Source organism: Periplaneta americana, chromosome 8 (assembly GCF_040183065.1).
Source record: "Periplaneta americana isolate PAMFEO1 chromosome 8, P.americana_PAMFEO1_priV1, whole genome shotgun sequence".
NCBI classification, from domain to species: Eukaryota; Metazoa; Arthropoda; class Insecta; order Blattodea; family Blattidae; genus Periplaneta; species Periplaneta americana.
The window spans coordinates 50,522,083-50,546,081 of NC_091124.1; the positions used below are offsets into that span (position 1 = coordinate 50,522,083).

At 34.2% G+C, this 23,999-nt stretch overlaps 1 protein-coding gene across 9 annotated transcripts in view; it reads left to right on the plus strand.

The window, feature by feature from the left end:
- Positions 1-23,999, plus strand: part of hlk (hulk) — a 279,558-nt gene extending 255,559 nt beyond the window's left edge. For 7 of the 9 annotated variants that reach the window (XM_069832859.1, XM_069832864.1, XM_069832865.1 and 4 more), the window contains 11 exons: positions 305-408; positions 3,464-3,548; positions 4,186-4,317; positions 5,929-6,111; positions 7,460-7,600; positions 11,314-11,388; positions 11,487-11,594; positions 12,996-13,136; positions 13,906-14,088; positions 18,240-18,402; positions 22,539-23,999. In XM_069832859.1, coding sequence (XP_069688960.1) covers positions 305-408; positions 3,464-3,548; positions 4,186-4,317; positions 5,929-6,111; positions 7,460-7,600; positions 11,314-11,388; positions 11,487-11,594; positions 12,996-13,136; positions 13,906-14,088; positions 18,240-18,402; positions 22,539-22,560 — 1,337 coding nt within the window. In that variant the 3' untranslated portion in view covers positions 22,561-23,999. Of the gene's footprint in view, positions 1-304; positions 409-3,463; positions 3,549-4,185; positions 4,318-5,928; positions 6,112-7,459; positions 7,601-11,313; positions 11,389-11,486; positions 11,595-12,995; positions 13,137-13,905; positions 14,089-18,239; positions 18,403-22,390 lie in introns of all 9 variants that reach the window. The other 2 variants (XM_069832862.1, XM_069832860.1) reach the window with 2 other exon arrangements.

Sequence of the window (23,999 nt, forward strand, 5' to 3'; positions counted from 1 at the left end):
CCTGCCCATAATTTTATTACTTCTTTTTATAAATTAGAAAGGATAATAATAACAAAGTCCCGTTTTTATACAAATACAGGTTCGAAAAATAAAGAAGTTGATTTTTTATTATACATAAATCAGCTTTACGTTTTGTTTATATATTTTTTATTTTAAATGTATTTTTATTTTTTCTTGCATTTAAATTTTTATTTTTATTTCTAATTTATATTTCCTGATTATTTCAAAAGTGAAATAAAATTAATAAAGAAATTTAAGACTGGTTATTTCAAACTATTTATATGTATGTTTTTCTTTTTTACAGATACGACTGTGGATGACTGCGATCAGTGTCAAGTGATTTTGGAAGAATTGGAAAATATCGATGATGATTGTGATCGACATGGTATAACATTTGTTAAAACGCAGGTACAGTAAAGAGAAAGTGCAACATACTCAAATTTTAGAACAAATTCTTATAGTGATTAAAACCGACAACAGAAGCAAGATGCAAGGGAATGGGTTTATACATTATTATAAATCCACACTTACGTACAGTTCTAGTCATTGCATACACATATTTCTGAGAATGCATTAATTAATTATTGGAAGTATTGCATAAAAGGATATAATATGTCATTGTTAAGCTACCCATGGACAACAACAGACTTCCAAAACTTGCATTGTCATATTAAACAAAGAGAAAACGAAATTTGGGGCATCCAAAGTCAAGATGGATATCAAGAACACTTGCATTGCAGAGTTTCCCAGGACGGGACATTAAGGCTCCTAAACCTGATGTGTTCAAGATGATAATAAAAAGAAATCCTTTAACTGATGCAAACCAAGTACTGGTATGGTTTAATCCGTAAAGTTGATTATTATGATTATGATTATGATTGTGTGTAGTAGTGTGTGTATGTGAAGACGTGAAAAGTTTTTAGAAATCAAACTGAATTTTTCTCCTCCGCATGATACAAAAAGGACATGACGTGTATATTTAGAATAACAGAAAATGAATTTAATAATTTATAACAACACGACCTTTGCAATTATTTCTTCCAGATCTGAGTCCCAAATATCTTTAATGTGCCTGCCTTCTAAATTTTAATAATAGAAATAAATAGATTGTTAGTGATATAACAGCTTTAATGGTGTAAGTCTAAGGTATTTTTTTCTCATAATGTGCATCAACATGTTAGTATATGCTCTGAGATTGTGTTCGTAGATTTCTGTCTGTCTCTCTCTCTTAGAAGTTCCTCGTATTTTCCTCGAGTTAAATGTTCCAGCTGTTCCTTCGTTGCACTCTGAAAACCAGGTAACTCTATTCTACCTTCGTCTTCAAGTACAAAAAAATATACAAATATAATAAAAAACGGGGGTGTGAAGTGAATCCTATTCATTGTGATAGCTACAAATAGCTAATTCCACATGACAGACAAAAAATGGAATTCTGGTGTAAAATTCAAACATACATATAATCCTTTTTGCAGATGATCAAGTACCAGTACTTTTGGCAGAAAACGAGGATGTTATACAAATATGTCACAAAATTAAATACGTAATGTAATAAAAGAATATAATATGGAAGTATTAACAAAGAAAACTAAATCAATGGCAATGAGATGGAAGGAAGGAACAAACAAGAGTAAAAATAGCTATAGATGGAGACATAATTGAACAGGTGTCTACATTCGAATATTTTAGGTTCTACAATTTCAGCTGACAATGCTCATTTCGATCCTTGTGCATACTTTTCACACAAATACAATATCGAAAACTGGGAAACGATTGGGTTTCTTTTTGATGCAAGAGTAACAGATATTCAGTTGATCTCTCAATTGTTTCGGCCTACACAGTTATCATCTTGTGGATTTTGGGCTACAAATCTTAAGAGACTCTCTAGCTATAGTACACAATCATTTATATTCTTAAAAATTAAAATGTAATAACTACTTGAAAGTGATAGCTACCCACTCAAAATTACATAAACAAAATAAAAACAATTATTATACTAATGCATTAAAAGTTATTAGCATAAATAAGTTACAATATTATCTTGCTTGGATTGATCAGTAGGCTGTATCTTCATGGTAACCCTTAGAAAGGGCAGCTACATAACTTTTTGTTATCTCTTTCTCGTGTCAAAACTGACATTACAAATTTCTGCGATACGTGGGTATTCAGAATTTCAGATAAATTAAGAGTAGAGGAGCCATAGATGAGATTTTTACGTTCCTTGCTTGATGTGACGAGGGGAGACAGAGTTAAAAATGTTGATATAACAGATCAATTGGGAGAAAAGAATATAGTTGATGATATTCAAAGATATCAGACACAATGGAGAGATCATGTGTTGAGAATGATTTCTTGAAGGTATTCTCGGCAAGCATTGCTTTACAACCCCTCTAGACATACAGTAGAGATGTCGGACTACCCAGGATAAGATGGAAGGGCCAATTTTAGCTTTGGAACGATCTTAAAGACCTAATCCTTGATGATGATAATGATGATGACACTACACCCCAACTTTGGCTACTAGCAACAGGCATCTATAATGAACACTGATCAAAATACCCCTCATTTCTCGTGAAAAACAACAACTGAATAGACTGCAGTGGACTACAGTGGACTTTGAGTTGTCAGCAAACAGCTGGATACATTAAGAAGATTGATGATGATGATGATGATGATGATGATGATGATGATGATGATGATGATGATGATGATGATGATGATGATGATGATGATGATGATACACTTTTTGTAACCTGTGTTTTCTGGTAAGAATTTACTTTCATTTTTTTAATGGAAGAGATTTTCATTATCATTATTATTGTTATTATTATTATTATTATTATTACTATTATTATTATTATTATTATTATTATTATTATTATTATTATTATTATTATTATTCACTTCTTGTAACTAGTGTTTTCTGCTAAGAATTTACTTTTATTTTTTTTTTAATAGAAGAAATTTTCATTATCATTATTATTATTATTATTATTATTATTATTATTATTATTATTATTATTATTATTATTAATTATGAAAAGGCCCATGATGAGCAACTGCTATACCCAGGGTGGTACATATGAAGTTGTTTTAATGTGGCAAACATAATCAATTTACAAACAATTTACAGTCTCATATATCTTGTCCTGTTGTGAACGGTGATATTAGGCAATTTCTTGTGAAAATATTATTTTCCTTGTTTGCAGTGATTCTCAGTTTCCTATTTTTCTCATGAGAATCCTACAAGAACAATCATTATTGTAATAATGTGCTGCATTCCTGGCATGCTACATTCAACAATTAAAGACACGAGACTTAATAATACACGTTCGTTTCCGTAGAAGTTTGATCCAAGGAATGTCATATTATGCCATATTTGTCGGCTTACAGGCTGTTGTGTAGTTCAAATGTGGCATTATAGTTTGTACACCTCATAGGCCCTACATTGTATTTTATTTTTCAGGATTTCCAAGTTGCTGAAGAGTTTGGTGTTTCAGACTTTCCGTCCCTTGTGTACTTTGAAGATGAAGTACCAAATGTCTTTGAAGGTAATCTAACGATATATTACTTCCAATACAAAGCCATTTCATTGAATAATTCTATTTGAATTTGAATTGTTATATACCATGAAGTCTCGTGTGGTGTAAGGAATGGGTGAGGTTGATGAAAGTGAGGAAGGGAGAAGGGAAAATTCGGTGCCAGCATGTAGCCTACTCCAAATTCTCGAATGATAGAAGATGATATTTTTATTTATTTGTCATGTCTTTGCGAAACTTGGGTCTTGGCAGTTGCTGTGATAAAAATGAAGTGCTTTGCGAAAATTAATAAGGCACAGGAAATGAAGATGAGTGTCCACTTTGAGAAATTATGTAATGTACGACAAGCGTTTATATTCCATTAGTATTTGTGATTATTTGAAGCTTAAAAAATAAATAAAAATTGCCCTTTTCCCCCTGGTTAATGTACCAGTATGTAATTGTTTCTAACTGCTGTCGTAAAGACGCAAATATTTAAGTTATTAAGTCCTGAGTACTTAGGAGTATTTAGAAATCCTGTGAAAAAGAAAAACCGATATCTAATGGCACTGTAAACCGATAAAGTTTGAGAATCTCTCTCTTAGGTCACTATCCAGCTATGGGAAATAATGAATCAGAAACATGATTGTGGAATTTGTTCTTTTTCTAGGTGACCTCTCTGAAGAAGAGGAAGTTCTTCAGTGGCTTATCACACAAAAAACTGAAGAACGTATTGAACTCATCACAAGAGTAATGCTGGAAGGTTTGGTGGAAGAAACACAGTACTTGGCTGTTTATTTCTGTACGTAAATTTTTTATTTATTTACAACTACTTATTGAATTCAAATAATTTTGTGGATTAATAGATGTGTAGCACTGTCATACATTGTGTTCCACTGTGCTTTTTCTTGTAACCTATGCTGTTCATTGATAATAAGATGACATTTGGTTTTGAGAACACCATTAGCTAGATGAAGAGTGTTAGAGTGGTAATGACATTTAGAAATCACGAACCTTAATGCCTTGAAGTGATCCAGCAAGTTAGACTACTTATTTTTCCTAAATTGACACAGGGGCGTATTTTGCGGGCTACCGGGGCTACTGGCAGTAGCCCAAGGAAATTACAAAAGAAAAAGTTTATAATATAACATAATGTAATAATTTTGTATTATTAGTTTTACCATAGTAATTACAATTAAAGTAATTGTTAGATATATTTTGTGTAATAATAGGGTCAGCGGTAGCCCAAACCTTTAACCAGTATACGCCACTGAATTGACATAAGTCGAATTTACTAAGGCTTAAGTAAAAAAAGTTAATTATAGATACAAAATAAATTACCTAAACTATGTACCTGCAGCACACTGCACGTTCATGTGTACTCACATTTTTACATATTTATTAAAGTACGTAAACTAACACTGCGCCCAATTCTGCGTACCACCAAATGGTTGGTGTTTTTTCAGCATTCATTGTCATTTTTAAATTTTTTCGATTTTCAGCACATGAAACAAAATCATCTTTCTATTAAATTACTCATAATTTAAATTTCCACAGCTAAGCTACCATGTACCACCTAACAAAATTGTCTTAGTTGTTTATTAAGTTCAGTATAAGTGGTGTCGCGGTCTAAGTCATCCCGCCTAGGACTCGCGTTACGGAATGTGCGCTGGTTCGATTCCTCATGGGGGAAGAAATTTTCTCATGAAATTTCGGCCAGTGTATGGGACCGGTGCCCACCCAGCATCGTGATGCACTTGGGGAGCTACGATAGGTAGCGAAATCCAGTTGCGAATACCAGTTATAACAGCTGGGGGGATCATCATGCTAACCACACGATACCTCCATTCTGGTTGGATGATCGTCCACCTCTGCTTCGGCATGTGGGCGTGAGGCCAGCAGCCGGCTGGTCGGTCTAGGCCCTTCACGGGCTGTAGTGTCACGGATTATTATATAAGTGATTCAGATTAGGGCGTTTCTGTGTATTTTGCACTATACTATGTAAGAATGAGTAATGTTCTCAAACAATCAGAAAAAACACAATAGCTAGAACTACGCTATGAACGAATGAGTAATTCCTCCTCTATTTTCAAACATTTAGAAAATACACAATAGCTTTCGCTACATTACACATGAATGAATAATACCTCCAGTGTTCTCATACCCAATTAAAAAAAGAACAAAAGCTTGCACTACACTACCTACTAATGAGTAATCCCTTCAGTGTTCTCAAACAATTAGAAAAAAAACAATAGCTTGCACTATATTGCGTACGAATGAGTAATCCCTTCAGTGGCTCACTATACGTGGGCTCTTATTTTAAAACACTGCTACTCTGAATGTATCAGTATGTTGTATGTTGAGAGGAAGATTAAAAAACTCGTACTGTTATAAAATAACATATTGATTTCAGATAAGTTGAGCTGCCATATCTGTGATGAAATTTTGGAGGAACTGGAGAATATAGACGATGAGTGTGACGTGTATGGTATCCATATGGTGAAAATTCAAGATCCACAATTAGCGAAGAGATATTCCATCAAGACTTTCCCTGCACTGGTCTATTTCCGTAATGGCAATCCACTTCTATATGAAGGTAATATATGTTTTACAACATTATTGTCACAATTTCTGTGACTGTATAATTGAAACAGCGGTGTATTCGAAAATTCGGAAGGCTCTCACAGTCATCTTTTGGCGTATATGAGGTTGGGGCGCCTGGATGGCGGAGTTACGTGCCCTGATGATATTATATTATGATAGGATGACTATGAGTATGTGGTGCCAGGCGAGGTCTTAACCTAAACTTCACCTAATTTCCAGACCATGGTACTGCCATTGCCAAGAGAGACCAAAAATGTCTAGGGACCTGAATTTTTAGCACCTATTTTCGTCAAAATTAGCATTTATTTTTCTGAAATTAGCATCTACTTTTTTCCAACTTAGCATGTATTTTTTTTTTCAAAGGAAAGTTTATGAATTCTGTCATTTCTCAAAATATAACATTGTGAACAGTTCAGCATTTTCCTCCTTCAAATTACATCGTATGTCTGAAACAACAGCACTATACTGTGATAAAACACGTTCTCTTTCAACATTGTTTGATGCTGTCCACAATACTTGCAAAGAACATTATGAAAATGCTTTATTCTTCACTTTCAGAATTTCAGAATTTATAAAAAGACTGTCTTAGCATCTGAAGCATAGAGTCCATGAATGTAACACTACTAGGCTGTTTCATGAGCAGTTATAGTCGTTCGCCTCATTTTACGAAGGAACACGTGTCTCACAAATCTAACCAACTCTGCCAATATAACTAGAATAACTATCCAACTCTATTGCGATCTCAAAAGCAAATGGCCGAGCAAACCAACGCGACACATTTTAACCAAGCCCACATTGAACATATAACTTGATAATCATTATTACAATATGTATATTAATTATCTGACCTTCATTATCAATATATGAAATTTATTGAATCGAACGGACAATAATTAATAAAGAGATAATCAATCAACATGTTTTGAATAGGTATTTAAAAAGTGCCTTTAATTTTTGTATATATGTAATGCACTTCTCGCTTAAAACATAGCATCTTATTGATAAATCGCTATTAAATACCATTTTTCTCGTGATTTCGCAATTTGATAGAAAATTCGCACTTTTTGCACCTTCAATTCTGCTAGAAAATCATGCTAAATTACCTTACACATGAAGGAAAATACTTTCTACCACACATGTTGTCGAATGACAACATAGTGGCATTGGGGGGGAGGGAGGGGAGGAATTACAAAATGTCTGTAATTTAGAGATGAAGGGGTTGTTGTTATGTCAATTCTTTAGAAATAATATTCGATATCATCATTGTCAATTTTTCTGGAACAACTTGGGATAGCATTATTCTAAATAAATTTCACCTGACATTCTTATTGTTTGTTTAGGTGATTTACAAAATGAACAGTCGGTCCTTGAATGGTTGATTGATGATGAGAATCGGGAACTGGCTGATGAAATTGAAGCAGTGAATGATCGCATGCTGGAAAGACTACTTGAGGAGTCACCATTCCTTGCAGTATTTTTCTGTAAGTATGGAGCTCAGGTCTGAAAATAATAAGGCTCTTAAACCATATTTAGAAGTATAATTTTACTGAATACAGGATATAAAATTGTTATCAGTTTAATCAAGAACAAACATGTAAACATTATGAAATACTCTTTGGAAAACAAAATGATTTCCGAAAGGGAAGATCATGTTGTGATGGATATTTTACACTAAAATTATTGATGGAAAAACATAGGGAATTCAACTTGGGAACATATATTGCTTTTATTGATTTTGGAAAAGCTTTCGATAGGGTAAACAGAAATAAATAATACATCTTGATTACACAACTTTTAACACTATATCACTTCGGAAAATAAAGTATGTATATGCTTTCACGTGTTAATTAACTAGGTTACCTTGTTAAACTTTATTTTTCAAAGAAATAAATTGTTATGTATTAGCCTCAGACCCAGTGGCGACTCGTGATATGTTTTGTATGTAGAATATGAGATTGACGACTGATGACCAAGATGGAAACTAATATTAATAACAATATAATATTAGTAATAATAATAGTATTAATAATAATAATAATAATAATAGAGCATGCAAAATCAATACGAGTAGGCCTATGTTAGTCTTTGACTCACCATTTTGGAACTGGCAATTTATTTGTAGTGAAGTTTGATTCTCCTCTCCTTTTTAGTTGCGAAGATGGCTCCTAAGCCATTGTATTGCCCGATATTTACCGATGCTCCGTCGTATGTTTGTGTAATTAATTTCTTGCTACAATTAAATTCTTCTAAATTATCAAATACAACTTCAGATATTCTTTCGGCTGTCCTGTCATCTGAAAGTCCTGTTAATTCTTGTATTTATTATAGCTTATTTTATTTATCTTTATATAATTTTGTTTTTTATTCATTTTATTTTTTATATTATATCATTTTAAATTATTTATTTTTTTGTTTATTCTATTCTTTTAAAATGGCCAATGAACTGCATTTAAGAAGGCTACAAGGGTACTTGAAAATTCTTATTGTAGTCTCTGAGAGGGTCTCCATCACCCAGAAAGAAGGATCGTAGTATTAGGATATGCTGTCATATCCTCAAACACGGTTAAACTCAAGCCATACCCCTCCCTCCGCACTCTCTCCTGTCCCCTATCTTCACAGCTAGAAAAAACCGTTTGCTGTAAGATATTTGGATAGTTCCTCAGAAATTATTTCTGCGCTGTGCAGTGGCGACAACTCACGACAGAAAGTGGAATCTTAAAGGAAATTATTACGTCGGGACACATTGAAAATCAAAATCTGTAATTAAAATGTTTTCTCTCCTCAGAGGCACGAAATTAAACTGTAGGATCATCCTCATATCCTTCATGGAGCAATAGCCACTGCACAGACCATTTTCTACAACAACTTGTAGTAAACATTTATAATCCTTATAAAACAAATATAATTGCAGTAAGCTGTGACAATAAATTATCCCAACGGACAAAAATTCATACAGGAGTAAGACAAGAATGCGGCTGTTTACCATGGTCCTTCATTAATATATGAATCAAATAATTAGGGAGTGGAAACAATTGCCTCATGGATAAAAGACGTATACAACTCAATAGAAATTTACAGTTAGATTCACTACTTTTTACAGATGATTTAGCTCTGATTTCATCCTCAGGAGATGATTTACGACGTTCAATATATAATTTTAACAAAATTGTATATAAATATGATTGGTATGAAAATCAATAAAGAAAAAAAATTATGTCCCTCTGTGGAAAATACCTTATGCCTAGCAAAATATGTTTGGATTAAAAAATATTAGAAAGAATAAATTCATTTACATAGCTCGAATACACATTTCCTTTTCCGATGAGACAGACATTCCAGAGAAAATTTTTAAATACACCAAAACAATGGAAATAATATTATGAAAACTTCCTTAGTACAAAGACACACTAGAATTCGCCTAAACAAAACCTTGGCAAGATCGATTTATGTACATCATGGAAATTTGTCACTGTTCAGAGATTAAGTCCCACTTCGGAATAGCTCAGGAATCATCATGTGCGCTGTGTTTACATAGAAAGATTCGAAGCCTGGTCTTTGTAACGAGAAGAAAGGGCTGAGTCAAAAAGATTTCGTAGGGATTATGTCGTTTTGTGACATTACACATACGTCGCTGCTATAACTTGACTTCATCCTCGGACCTTGATGCTTAATATTTCCTATTGTGAATCTGTGTTAACCTGAGCGACAGACAAATTCATGCTACAGGAGAGCGACTGTTTTCCGTGTCGAAGGATGTACATTAATCATTAATATTTTAAAAAAAAAATGTTTAAGTTAATTTTAAACTAATATCCTTCAAAGCTATAAATAAAGATTAAATTTCTTTAAGAAGATAGGATGGTATTTTTTAAAACTTTTTTCCTATTTGGTGTAAAATATTAATTTTTTGTATGTAGAGAGTTCATAGCTGTAGCAACTCAACCAAATATAAATATTTTGAAAAAAAAATTTGGGGGCCCAGATTTAAAAAAAATATACCCAATGCAGGATTTTACTAAAACCGATATATCTGAATCATTTTTAAAGATAGATTCAAACAGTTTTTTGCAATGTACTTGCAAAAGCATGCTCTACAAACTGTCTGCAACAGAATTTTGATATTAGTCCCTACGTTTGTAAAATAAACAATTAAAATTTAATAACACTCTTTTGATTTCCTTTTCGCAAACAAACGGACATATTTTAAGAATGAAATCAATTAACAAAATTCTGTTACAGAGGAATGTTTCCTAATAGTCTAAAGAATGTTTGTTCTAAATTCCATGCATCTTTAATAGTTCAGAAATTATATCCATTTTGTCTGGCAATGTAGCAAAAAAAATTAAGTTACCGGAAACAACGATAAAGAGGGTGTGTGATTTAAGAATCCATAGTGCAAGAAGTTTAAAAATGGCGTCTTAGCATCCGATAAGGGCACAAATACCCACAAAATGTTAAGCAATGTATTCCACACATATCAAAGAGTATTTTAAAGAAAAATATATTTTTTTTTATTTAATTTACCGGAAACAACAATAAAAGGGGACGTGTGATTTAAAAATCCATAGTGCAGGAAGTTTAAAAATGGGGTCTCAACATCCGCTAAGGACACAAATACCCACAAAATGTTATGCAATGCATTCCACATATATCACAGAGTATTCTAAAGAAAAATTTTTTTTTGAAAATTTACTCATTTTTCACCAAAAAATATCGTCCTCTCCCCTTAAGACTTTGTTATGATAGTGAGTCATAGACATTAAGGAAGAAAAACAAAAGCGGAATAACTGCTAACGAAATTAAATTTATGAGATAAATAACAGGATTTACCAAATAGAGTCATAAACGTAATGAGGATCTAATGGAAGAATTGCAAATATAACCTGTAATGCATCACATACAACATTATCAGAACAAATGGATAAATCATCTGCATTGCATGCATATAAATAGAATCCCAAAAGCCATGTTTCACTATCGTCCAAACAGGAAGAGATCTCTAGGACGTCCAAGAAACATTGGATTGAATGTTCAACCGTGAGATCGTAACAGGCCCTAGAGCCTAACACTTCAAGGAAAGAAGAACAAGAAGAAATACCTAATATTTTTAATGAAGTCATTAAGATCGTGTTCAAAATATACAATTCATGTTAGAATAATGAATATTAATAACTATTAACATTTTTACTTCCAGACGATGAGGATTGTCCTGAATGTGACGAAATTCTTGAACATCTGGAACAAATTGACGGAGATGCAGATCAGTATGGTATGTTGTGGCACAGTTACACGAATGCATTTGGCACATCACAGTCATTTTCATATGCAACAGCTAATATTCTGTTTACACTTTTTTCTCTCTCTCAGGTGTTGATATGGTTAAAATCGACCAGCCTGAAGCAGCAGAAAAGTTTAACATCGTTAACACCCCCTCCTTGGTTTATTTCCGCAAAAAGATGCCATTGCTGTATGATGGTAAGTGAAAGACTCAAATTCAGATCACTGCAAGCTTAAGTGGAATTTATGTTGTACAAAGTCGGTATTGGGTAGGTTTCTTAGGAGATCTCTTATGTTTCCATGGTAAGTTCCACCATTCTTCCGTACTTAATTCATAATCATTATCTTTGTCATGTTGTGCAGAAAATAAAAGAAAACTGGTGCACTCTATCATCCTTTCACGGGATAAACTTTAAGCTTCTAATGGTAAAAAGCATGGTGAAATATTATGATAATTCATTACAGTATCAACTTACCTTTAAACTTCTAATGGTAAAAAGCATGGTGAAATATTATGATAATTTATTACAGTAACAACTTACGAAAAATAAGCTTTAAGTGGAGCTGGTCGTAAACAGAGTCATAACAATTGACTAACTCTAAACATTGTTTTCCGAATCCTACATTTTCCAAGTTAATAGTACACTTTGTAGAAAAACTATTTGAGACTAGACTTATGAAATTTTCAGAATATTTTACCAGCTGTATAATAATGCTACCCTATGAGATTACTGAAATATAGGCCTATTAAAATTATTCTGACCGACATTTCAATATATGAGAGAAAAAATGAATGTTTAATTTATTAACAAATTTAAATATGTCTCAAAACTATAATATTTGAAGGAACTCTATTCTTTCTGACAAGAGTGCCTTCTACTACTTCAAGTCTGTGTGATCAACATCTCTTTGATATCTGAAATGTAGGAAAAGAGAAGATTTTACCAATGCACGTGCATGTATTGTTTCTTAATAAAAACTTACTTATGTTATTTACTTTAAGAACTGGAACAATGTATTAAAGTTTCTAATACACACTGGCATTTAGAATAGAAAGAAGATATACAGTATAGTCCCGTCACTCTTATTTCCGGCAGCCAATCATCTTACAGGTCGGCTACATTTAAAAGTGTGCATCTTTTGATTTGCTGCGATGATGTTATGCACTTCCTAAGGCTTGATAAATACTTAATATAATCGCCCGCCATTTTGGCTCTTTCGTTGGCGTTCACAGGAAGCACACGAGGACGTTATTTGCCGCTCATTTACAGTGCATTTGATTTATTATCATAGGAACTACGACATGATAATGTTTAACAGTGTGGCAAATAGATTCCTTATCTGGTAGCTCGGCAACGAAAGAACAAAAATGGCGAATGATACTACCTACCTAGACTTTATAGAGCCTTCACTTCCTAAGGCGTAAGCAAAGAGGAGGAGTCACGCCAGAAATAACAGTGTTACGACTATAATAAGCAACAAAAGTTATACATTTGTGCTACGATAAAATAAAATGTAATTATGTTTTCACAACTTTCGTTTGACTTAACAACCAACTCCCCTAAGGTTTAATAATTTGTGCGTTTCTTACATTTACAGGAGATCTTCATGATGAAGAAAAGATTCTTTCATGGTTAACATCTCAAGACATATTTGAAATTAAGAACGAGATTGAGGAAGTAAACCGGAAAATGTTGGATAAATTACTTGAAGAAAACGAGTTCCTAGCAGTATATTTTTGTAAGTATTGAGATAATTCACGAAATAAGATACAAGAATTGGGGTTCAGTTAATAAAATATGCATGTCATGTGTAGATTTCTATTTATATTCGAAAGAAAATCAGACCTGTTGAGAAAGATTTCGAGTAGTGAAAAGTAAGTAAATAAAATTGACTGCTAGAATTGCATACAAAAAACATGCACATAAGATAAATTTAATAAAATGTTGTATAGTAAAATTTGTAAATAACTGTTCTTTAAATAATAACCTTACGAATGGACAAAAATTCGCTCCAACACCTGAGATCGAACCTGGGACCCCCAGTTCTGGATGCTCTAACTACTGAGCTATGCTGAAGCTCAATCCACAGCACCGTATCGAATGACAGGCTCAATCTCCTGTGCCGGAGCGAATTTTTCTCCATTAATAACCAATTGTAACCATAACAGATAATTTTGTAGGATCAAAAAATTAATCTTTATGTAGATAACCTTTTTATGAAGTGAATCTGTACTCACGAACCTTAATTATGATAATGTTGAAATAATTATATATCTTCCATTTTCGGACACATCATCCTCCATTCCAATTTTTCCACCTGGTTACTCGGACTTTATGAAGTATAAATGAAATGTAAAATAATAACAATGTTAATGTCTATGTGAAAAAGCCAAAAGAAGTTAGTATTTAGAATTTGTGTTGCAGCAAGTACCTGTAGCCATATTGATATTATTATTCTAGAATTTGAAGTGTTAAAACTATTGTTATTTTATTATAATTTATTGCAGATGAACACGATGTTGAAGAAAGCGACATTGTATTAGAGAAACTAGAAAAGATTGATGGAGAAACAGATAATCTAGATATTCCATTTGTAAAAATGGGAGATCCACGCTATGCTAGAAAATGGGGTGTCACCAAACTTCCATCTGTGGTCTACTTTCGAAAAAGATTTCCAAACATATACAGAGGTAATACCAACTATGTAGCCTACAGGATTTTCTTTGTCATGATAATATAGTGTCCATTTCAACTTTTTTCTTTTTAAATAACAATAAAAACTGTAATAAGGACATAAAAATGAATCCTAAATATTATTATGGAACTTATTTTAAGTCCACCATTGTGAAGTAACAGCAAGTCTGACCGTAAAATGAGCAACCTGAGTTCAAATCCTGGTTAGGGTTTTCTCTGGGGTTTTCCCGGAATCAGTAGAAGCAGAATTGCTGGTAACTTTCGGCGTTGGAACTCGGACTCATTTTGCCATCATTAATTCAATATAATCATCGTCCATACTATATCCCGAATTAAGTTAAACAGTGTGGCGTGCTGTATTTGTAGAAGAACACAGCTGTTTGGCTCCCAATCATTCACAGAACAGGATTGGTAAGCACAATAAGCCTCAGACTGCAGCAGGGGCGGCTTTCGAAGAGGGGCTGCGGAGCTGCAGCACCCCCAGACATTTGTGGATCTTGTCTCGTTTTATGTAGTGAAAAACATTTATTATACTGTCTCTATTTAGCGGGTCGATTTTTTTTTAATTCGCTCTCAATGACATGCACGCAATCGTTAGTGAAGTCACTTCCTCCCCTGGTGCTGCCAGAGCGAAACCAGGGACAAGGACTATAGGGTGAAGCCACTTCCTCCCCTGGAGCTGCCAGTGTTGTCTCGGATGCTTTGTGCATTAGTTTTACCCCTCCTCCCTGCTGCCCCTTGCCGTGAATCCAGAGTTTCCAGGTGCTGCAAAATTTGCAGCAGTTTGTCAGTAGCGCACAGTTTTAAATACATTTTCTTTAATGTTGTGAGTATAACAAGTGCAACAATGTTTAATTCTGTACAATATTTACAGTCTATTCAGTTCAGTACCTTAACAATTCAGGAGAAATGTGAAATTAAGTGCCCATCAGTTGAATCTCATAATGGAAAGAGCCGTTAAACAAAATACAAAGGCTCGCATATTTTTTGCTAATTTATTCAGTATCCCTGCTTTCTTCTCTCGATCTCCACACAGTCTGTATTAGATTAATGTGTTTCAAAGACAATTCCGTCAGCTGGGGCAACAAGATGGATTTAAAATAAGAACAGTAAATGTTGTTCATGAGAAGAAGGAGCCATTGCTAGAATGTTTTCAAACCATATTAGAATCTGAAACATCTAACATCACAATAAATGAGGCAAGCGCCCTGGTGCGTACTCTTGAATATCCTGAATTCAATTTCTGGCTCAGTTATTTTTTTCATTTATTGATGTATCATGTATATATATTATACAACAAACTACAACACCGCCAGTTAGATATTTCTAAGGTTCAAATCTGCATATAAAAATTAAATTATGGTTTATTTAACGACACTTGCAACTGCAGGGGTTATATCAGCGTCGCCGGTATGCCGGAATTTTGTCCTGCAGGATTCTTTTAAATGCCAGTAAATCTACTAACATGAGCCTGTCTCATTTAAACACAACTTACAAGATAAGCCGCATGGAACTAATCTTTAAATAAAGTAAGTTGCTTAGTTTATTTTTGTATGCAGCCCCCCTTAATTCAATACCCACGAGCCGCCACTGGACTGCAGTGTAAGCTTTCGGGTCCCTCCTCCGTAAAAAGAGAGAGAGAGGCTTACTTTAAGGTACAAAAGTGTATACCGAAAATACTGAAAACAGAATGTTATAAATAATTGATTAAATGGCGATCTTACTCGTGTTAATTGTGTAAGCATGTGCGGCTTACAGCTGGTTCGGTGCTTCTTCACACCATCCTCAGAGCCTACTAGATCTCGGCATCATCTCGAACTTCGGTGCCTGTTGTGTGGGTGCGTTCGATTGTTGAAAAGTGTTGGAATGTGGTGTCAAATAGTGTGTGTGTTCTGAAATTGATCTGTGTGTTGAGAATTTGATCAGGGTGTGTTTTAGTGTGTCTGTATATTTCATATTGTTCTAGTGTGTTGAGTTTTTGGTTTTTGGGTTGTACGTGTAGGATTTCCATGTCTGTATTTATGTTATTGTATGTGTGGTTAGCATTAGTTATGTGTTCGGCATATGTAGATGTATTGTGTCCTCTTGTTATTGATTTAATATGTTCTTTGTATCGAGTTTGGAATGATCTGCCTGTCTGTCCAATGTAGAAACTGTCGAAACTCGATACAAAGAACACATTAAAGCAATAACCAGAGGACACAATACATCTACATATGCCGAACACATAACTAATGCTAAGCACACATACAATAACATAAATACAGCCATGGAAATCCTACACATACAACCCAAAAACCAAAAACTCAACACACTAGAACAATATGAAATACACTGACTGACAAAAAAAATCATGCACCAAGAAGGAGTTGTCGTTTTTCTGCAAACCTCGGCATACAGTTACATCTCAGGGAGATAGTCAAATGATTAGCGTAGTAACGTAATTAGTTGAATGGTGTTGCCACCAGAGGTCTTGAACTTGCTGTCATCTGTGGCCTATAAAAGAGCTTGCACAGGCTACTCGAACGTAGTGGACTGTTGTTTCCGGTTGAATCAAAATCGTCGATCATTGAACATGCCTCTATGACGCCATCGAAGAGACTTTACCCAGTTAACGGAGTTTGAAAGGGGGCGCATTATTGGAATGCACAAGGCTGGATGGTCTTATCGGCGAATCACTAGCCACCTATGCCGTTCTGACCACACTTTTAGGACGTGTTGGGACCAATGGATGCGTGAGGGCACGCACACACGGCGAGTGGGCTCAGGATGCCCTCGACTGACCACCAGGAGAGTAGATCGTCGGATCCTCCGACAAGCCCGAACAGATCAACTGTTTCATCGCCCGCCATCCTGAGACAGGTAGCACCATTATTACAGGCCCCTGTCTCTGCCTGAACCATTTCCAGGCACTAGGCTGAAGGAAATTTGGTTTTTCGGCGCCCATTACGTGTCCTGCCATTGACACCCGCCCACTGTCGCCTCCGTTTGCAGTGGTTTCGTGAGCGACAAACCTGGACTGCTGAAGACTGGAACCGGGTTGTCTTTAGTGATGAATTCAGGTTCTCTTTGAGCTCTGACGACGGTCGTGTTCGCGTCTGGAAACCTTGTGGTGCGCGCCTCAATCCTACATTTGCTGTGGCATTACACACCGCACCCACTGCTGGCGTGCTGGTCTGGGATGCCATCACGTACGATAGTCGGTCAACCCTAGTAGTGATACGAGGGACAATAACAGCGCAGCGATATGTCCAGGACATCCTTCGGCCACATGTGTTGCCTCTCATGGCAAGGTTTCCAAGAGGTCTTTTCCAGCAGGATAATGCTCGGCTGCACTCAGCAAGGGTTTCACAGGAATGCCTCTGCAACGTTGTCACACTTCCATGGCCTGCACGATCGCTAGATTTGTCACCAATCGAACATGTCTGGGATCACCTGGGACGCCAACTTCAGCAGCCTAGGAGTTTACAAGATATAGAGAACCAATTGCAGAAAATATGGACAGATATGCCGCAGGATACCATACGAAATCTGTATGCTTCCATGCCCGCCCGCATTACAGCTTGTATCCAAACTAGAGGTGGACAAACGGGGTACTAGAGCCTCAATTCAGTGGTCAATTTTCAGCAATAAAATTATTATTTTGCTCTAACATTGTAATCATTTACATACATCAATGTTACGATAATCCATATCAGGTTTCATGTAATTCCCACAACTCCTTCCTGGTGCGTGATTTTTTTTGTCAGTCAGTGTATACAGACACACTAAAACACATCCTGATCAAATTCTCAACACACAGATCAATTTCAGAACACACACACTATTTGACACTACATTTCAACACTTTTCAACAATTGAACTCACCCACACAACAGGCAGCAAAGTTCGAGATGACGCCGAGATCTAGTAGGCTCTGAGGATGGTGTGAAGAAGCACCGAAACAGCTGTAAGCCGCACATGCTTACACAATTAACACGAGTAAGATCGCCATTTAATCAATTATTTATATTCAAGTGTTAGAAGTAGTGTACGAAAGATTCAACATGGAGAATGTTATAATTTATAATGCTGCAAATATCGAAAATATTATGTTACTTAGTTAATACTATATTTTTAATAATTGGGTGTCATTCTTCTTTTGCAGGTGACATGAATTCGGGAGAGGAGGTACTGGAGTGGCTGCGCAAAAATCGTTTCCGCCAACCTGAGTTAAACATCTTTATGTATGCAGTGATAGCCCTTGCAATAACTTTCGTGTTATATACAGCGTGGCTTCTGTCTTGTTTTCGACCTCACATCAAGCAAGCGTGAGTTGGAGCTCTCTCTTGTGAAGTGGAAGATCAGCGCATGATAGGTTCAGTTGTTCAGTGAAGTGAGGTCACACTTTTCGCTCAGGGGTGCCCAATCTGAACTTGCAAGAATTTGTCTAATCTTAAGCCTTCCTAGCATGAAAGATATTACACATTTATAATCAAAGACTCTTCATATGTACATTAGATTATGTAATTTTGTCGCGATAAGTACGGTATATTAATTATTTTTTTTTAATAATAATTAAAAATATGGTAGGCCTACCAGTTGTAATTTTGATCGAAATAAATTATTTTTTATGCATTAATTCATTGAAGATTAAATTAAAACTTTAAAATTAATACAAGAAATGGAGTTTTTTCATATCTTGTAGCCCGTGTTGCCTCAAAGAGAACAAAAAAATTTGTAGAGACACTGAATACAAATCAATCAAGTATTATTTATAAATTCATTAATTTATCATTAGAAATATTTAAAGTTACCTTTGTAGTGTTTATTTTATTTTATGACCATAATGTTTTAAATGTTTTGAAAGAGTCTGAAGTGTTTGGAAGAAGAAAATTGGCACCCCTGATCATGTAAATAGACCCTTTTTATTGGAGATGACACACTTCGCAGACCAATCTTGTTGGGATCAACTTTATGTCTCCTACTGAGACCATAATTTGTGTGTTATCCTTTTGTGCATTGAACGTTTTCCATTCCTGGGTTGATGCAATCTCAAGTACTCGTTGTGCACCTGTGTACAACATTAGCAAAAGGCTGTAGAATGATAGTGTGAAAGAATTAAAATGGAGAATAATGGTAATCACACAATAAAATTATAAAGTGCAATGATGAGTATAATACCAGTATGAAGGATACTGCATTAGCTCAGGATTCTAAACCTTGATTCATACATTGTATAAAATTTACTTACAGAGTTTACTTACAAAACCTTATACACCAGAGGCGGCTCTAAAGGGTGAGAGAGACCTTAGTTCAAAGTTACATATGAGGCCCAGAGGCTCTTGAAAAGAAAAAAATATTTAATTTCAAGCTAATTAAATCCTTGACATAAGATGAACACATTATATATTGTGCATGTTCTGTAATATATTACATACCGGTACCGTAATTTTATCCCACTTTTATATATTGACCAGAGTGCTGCATTGGAGTTAAATCGCTCGCTTGAACTCGGTCGAGTGTCGCACCCTCAAGCGAGATAAGATCGGTCGTGATACGCTCGTAATAAATAGAAGCACAGTACAAGGTCATCTCACCGACATGTCTTATCTTGTATGGAAGGCGACAGATAAGATGCACATATGTTTTGCTCACACGGTAAAAATAAGGCTTTATTTTCTGCGTTTATGACAAACGTTTAATGGAACAGTCAATGGAACGTACCAAAACAGGAACATGAAGTTATAAATAAAATAGTATGAAAAACTTCGATATAGGCTACAGTTATTATTGCCAATTAATAATTATTCAATATTTGATTTACCACATATGTAATATGATAGTGTTCCGCCTATATACTGCGACAATGTAGAAACGTTTTACAAAATGTTATTGATATAGCAGTAGATTAATAACAATATTAGTACAGAGATAACGTCACAGAAATATAATAAAACGAATAATCATGCTGCACAACTGTTACAGACGCAAAGATTGATACACTAATTATTAGAGATTATTATTATTATTATTATTATTATTATTATTATTATTATTATTATTATTATTACTAGAAAACTTGATACAGTTCTTGCATTATCGTGATTGTGTTCTTCGTTTATAACAATTACATTTACATCCAATAACATCTATCAGATGTGGCAAAAACGAAAACACTCCTGTGTAAGGGGAAAAAAAAAAACATTTACCTACAACATTTATATTACATTTTAAAGCAAGTTTTGTAGTTGTATTATGGAGAGGTTAGTTAAACACTGCAAAGTTTTTGAAATGATAAACATTTATGGTGTTACTACACAGTTCATCACTGTAACAAGAACGAATGTCTAACGCTCGGCTTATATCGTTAGAGGATTTATCGCTCGTGACAATTTTACCCATCATGCATGTGCGCTACCTGTCGGATTATGCTATGAACTACTTGGCCCTCGAGCGAAAAGTCCGATGCAGACCTCTGATATTGACAGTTCTGACTTTATCTGTAATAAAGATGGAAACTAAATTTGAATGTAAGTCATGTTCAATACATCGAGATGACGCCGCGATCTAGTAGGCTCTGATGATGGTGCGTGAAGCACTGAAACAGCTGTAAGCCGGACAGATATTTCATATTTAACACGAGTAAGTCCACTAGTTCATCAATTAATTATATATTATAAATTAAATAAACTGAAATTCTGAAATAATAATTGATGATTTAAAAAATAATTAGTAATAGTAATAGGAAATTAAAAGATGCACTCCTACCTATTAATTTTATTATTGTATTGGTATTATTATATTGGTACCAGATTTAAAACAGCAAGTGATCATATGTGCTTTGATGTGGAATGTACATGCCCTCCCTCTTGCTCCACACAGTCCTTGCAGTGCTTACATACAGATGTCAACAAATGACAGCGTGCTCACTCGAGAGCAGTAAAGAAATTTCAGACAAGTAGTCCTTGGGCAGAACACTAAATGAGTGAAATGAAATACATAAATAATTTACGTCTCTGATTTACCGCCATTAACAATAAATTCATTACGAGCTGATGGCCAATTTTATTATACGTCATTGATTCAACATATGCTAACATACATCCATTAGTCACACAAGTTAATCCAGCAATATTTGGTAGACCAATATTGTCTGGAGGAAGCGCAAAAATGACAATTCCTAAGGAAGACCAAAAGATATTACCACTAATAAATTAAGAAGCCTACAAGATTTTGTAGTCTCCTGTTTACCTCAGCAAGATCTCTTAGCGGGAAAAAGTGATTCTGTCCTCGATATTTGAAGGTAGTTCTGAAGGCAAATCTGATATTTTCTTAACTCTCACCTATAATCCACAGTGACGTGAAATAGCTACTGTTTTACTCCCATATGAAAAACACAATGATCGTCCTGACATTGTTACTTGCGTTTTCGCACTGAAACTCAAGAACTGATGTTGGGTAGTTTCAAGAAAAAGTATTTTACATTATTATGGAAGGAAATAACTTTCAAAATATCTGGTAGGCTATACTTCATTGAAAATAAAACTGAAAAAATTGTATTTGATCTTCTAATGAACTTATCTGCAGCATTTGCTGCACAAGCCACTAGTGAAATATAATTTTCGCAGGATCCTAGGAACAACTCTCCCTCATATTCCTATCTCCACCTGCCCCTCAACAACTCCTTATTCTCATCACAAAGATTTAATACCACTCCTCTCCGCTAAAAAATATTCTCGAACATCTCATAAATTACAACCACAAAATAATAATAATAATAATAATAATAATAATAATAATAATACTTACTTACTTACTTACTTACTGGCTTTTAAGGAACCCGGAGGTTCATTGCCACCCTCACATAAGCCCGCCATTGGTCCCTATCCTGAGCAAGATTAATCCAGTCTCTACCATCATATCCCACCTCCCTCAAATCCATTTTAATATAATAATAATAATAATAATAATAATAATAATAATAATAATAATAATAATAATAATAATAATAATAATAATAATAATAATAACAACAATAATAATATTAATAATAATAGTAATAATAATAATAATAATAATAATAATAATAATAATAATAATAATAATAATAATAATATAAGAGGACACACGAGGCCCTAAAATGGGCATCACTAGCCCTCATCGGTGATGTGACATGTTCATTCGTAGGAATGTCCTTGTTTGTCTAATAGCAGAGCCGCCTCTAACTAACACTCAGATGTTACCAATAACAGCTTCATTTAGACGTATCACATCTAGTTTCTTTGTTATTCAGCTTATAATGATCTTTTGTTTCAGAGTCTGAAAATGTACGGTTATCATAATCCAGTTCTCAACAAATTGAGGATATTATTTAAATTGTGAAGCCTTCAAGTGTTCACCAGTTTTGTAATTAAACTCACTGGTTAAAGATGTATGAGCTATCTTACTGTGATGCATTTTGCAGCAGGTTGGTGCAAGCCGGTTAAAAGTGGACTGGAAGAACACAGTTGTGTCTGAATCTCAAAGGGCAGACGCAGAACTCAGGCACGTGTGTGGTTGCTGCCTAATCAGAATGGCAGTTAGTAACTTCATCAGACAGACTTTTAAATACCCTCACTATCAGTCATCACATACCACATTTGCACGCATCGGCGGTAATTCTGAATCAAACATTGTCCATCATAGTCTGCCCAATATGATTAAAAAAAAGCTGTTTATACTTTACCATTTCCAAGCTTAATGTTGTTATTAGTGAGGTTATTTCCAACGCAAAAATTATTTTAAGAAACAATTTGTGAAATTTGTGCAATGTGGTAATTGCTTCAATACAAACATTATCATCTTTTCCATTCTCACTATAACATACTGTAAATCAACATAAACACTTCATCATCATTTGCTGTGACTGTCTAAATCATCGTATGTTTCGTCGTTATCTAAAGCACAAGTGATGTAGGAAAAGTGTTTTTTATTGATGAAAACTTTCACAAACGAACAAAAAAATTGATAAAACAGCATTGCAATTTCTATCCTATCACTGTAAATTATTCATTTAAACACGAATTTCAAGATTAGTGCTGAAAATGGCTTATCATGAATTACGATATAAACAGTTGACACATCAAAATTGTTTTTACATGAATTACAGATTTAATTCATTTTATGCAAATGCTACTGAAAAATACAATTACATTAAATTTGTTCAACAGAATGTAACAGCTGTTGTATATTTTTTGACAAGAAAAGTCATTGTATTACAGAACAAATATAAGCAATGCGTGGAAAAAATACACCTTTTAAAAAAAGACAACATTTAACATTTGTTTTAAGGTCTGTATTTGATCCTGAAACCAAATTATTAGTGTATTTAGCATATTAGATTTTATTTCTACAGGAATAATAGTGTCAACTTCAAAAACCTTTTTACTCTTCCATTAAATATTGCATAAAGTGCATTTGGTTGAGGAATGTAGGAGACAGTAGAAAATTTTCTTAAAAATTCAGACTTCCTCTTGTATATATTCATTTCCAAGTGTTGTATTTTATAATGTCTTTCTTTCTGACCTATTATTTATTTTTAAATAGGGACGTAGATGGTTGGAAAATCAAAACTGTGAGATGTTGATGTATACATGAATTTCCTATTGTGTCATAAGCCTGTATGAACCTAAATGGGACCTTAGGAGTGTAATTCCCTGAAAATGTATACTGTTCAGTGATTATTATGATTGTTGTAGATATTATATCCAACTTCCATCTTCATCAGAAATATTAACAGAAATGACAAGGTATCTAACATAAGAAATTCCTAATAAGTTATAATAAAAACTGAATTCTATGTTGATAAAACGAAGTACATTGATTGTAAATACAATTGTACATAAACTGAAATTAGAAACAAAAATAAATTTTTCAGACACCATTA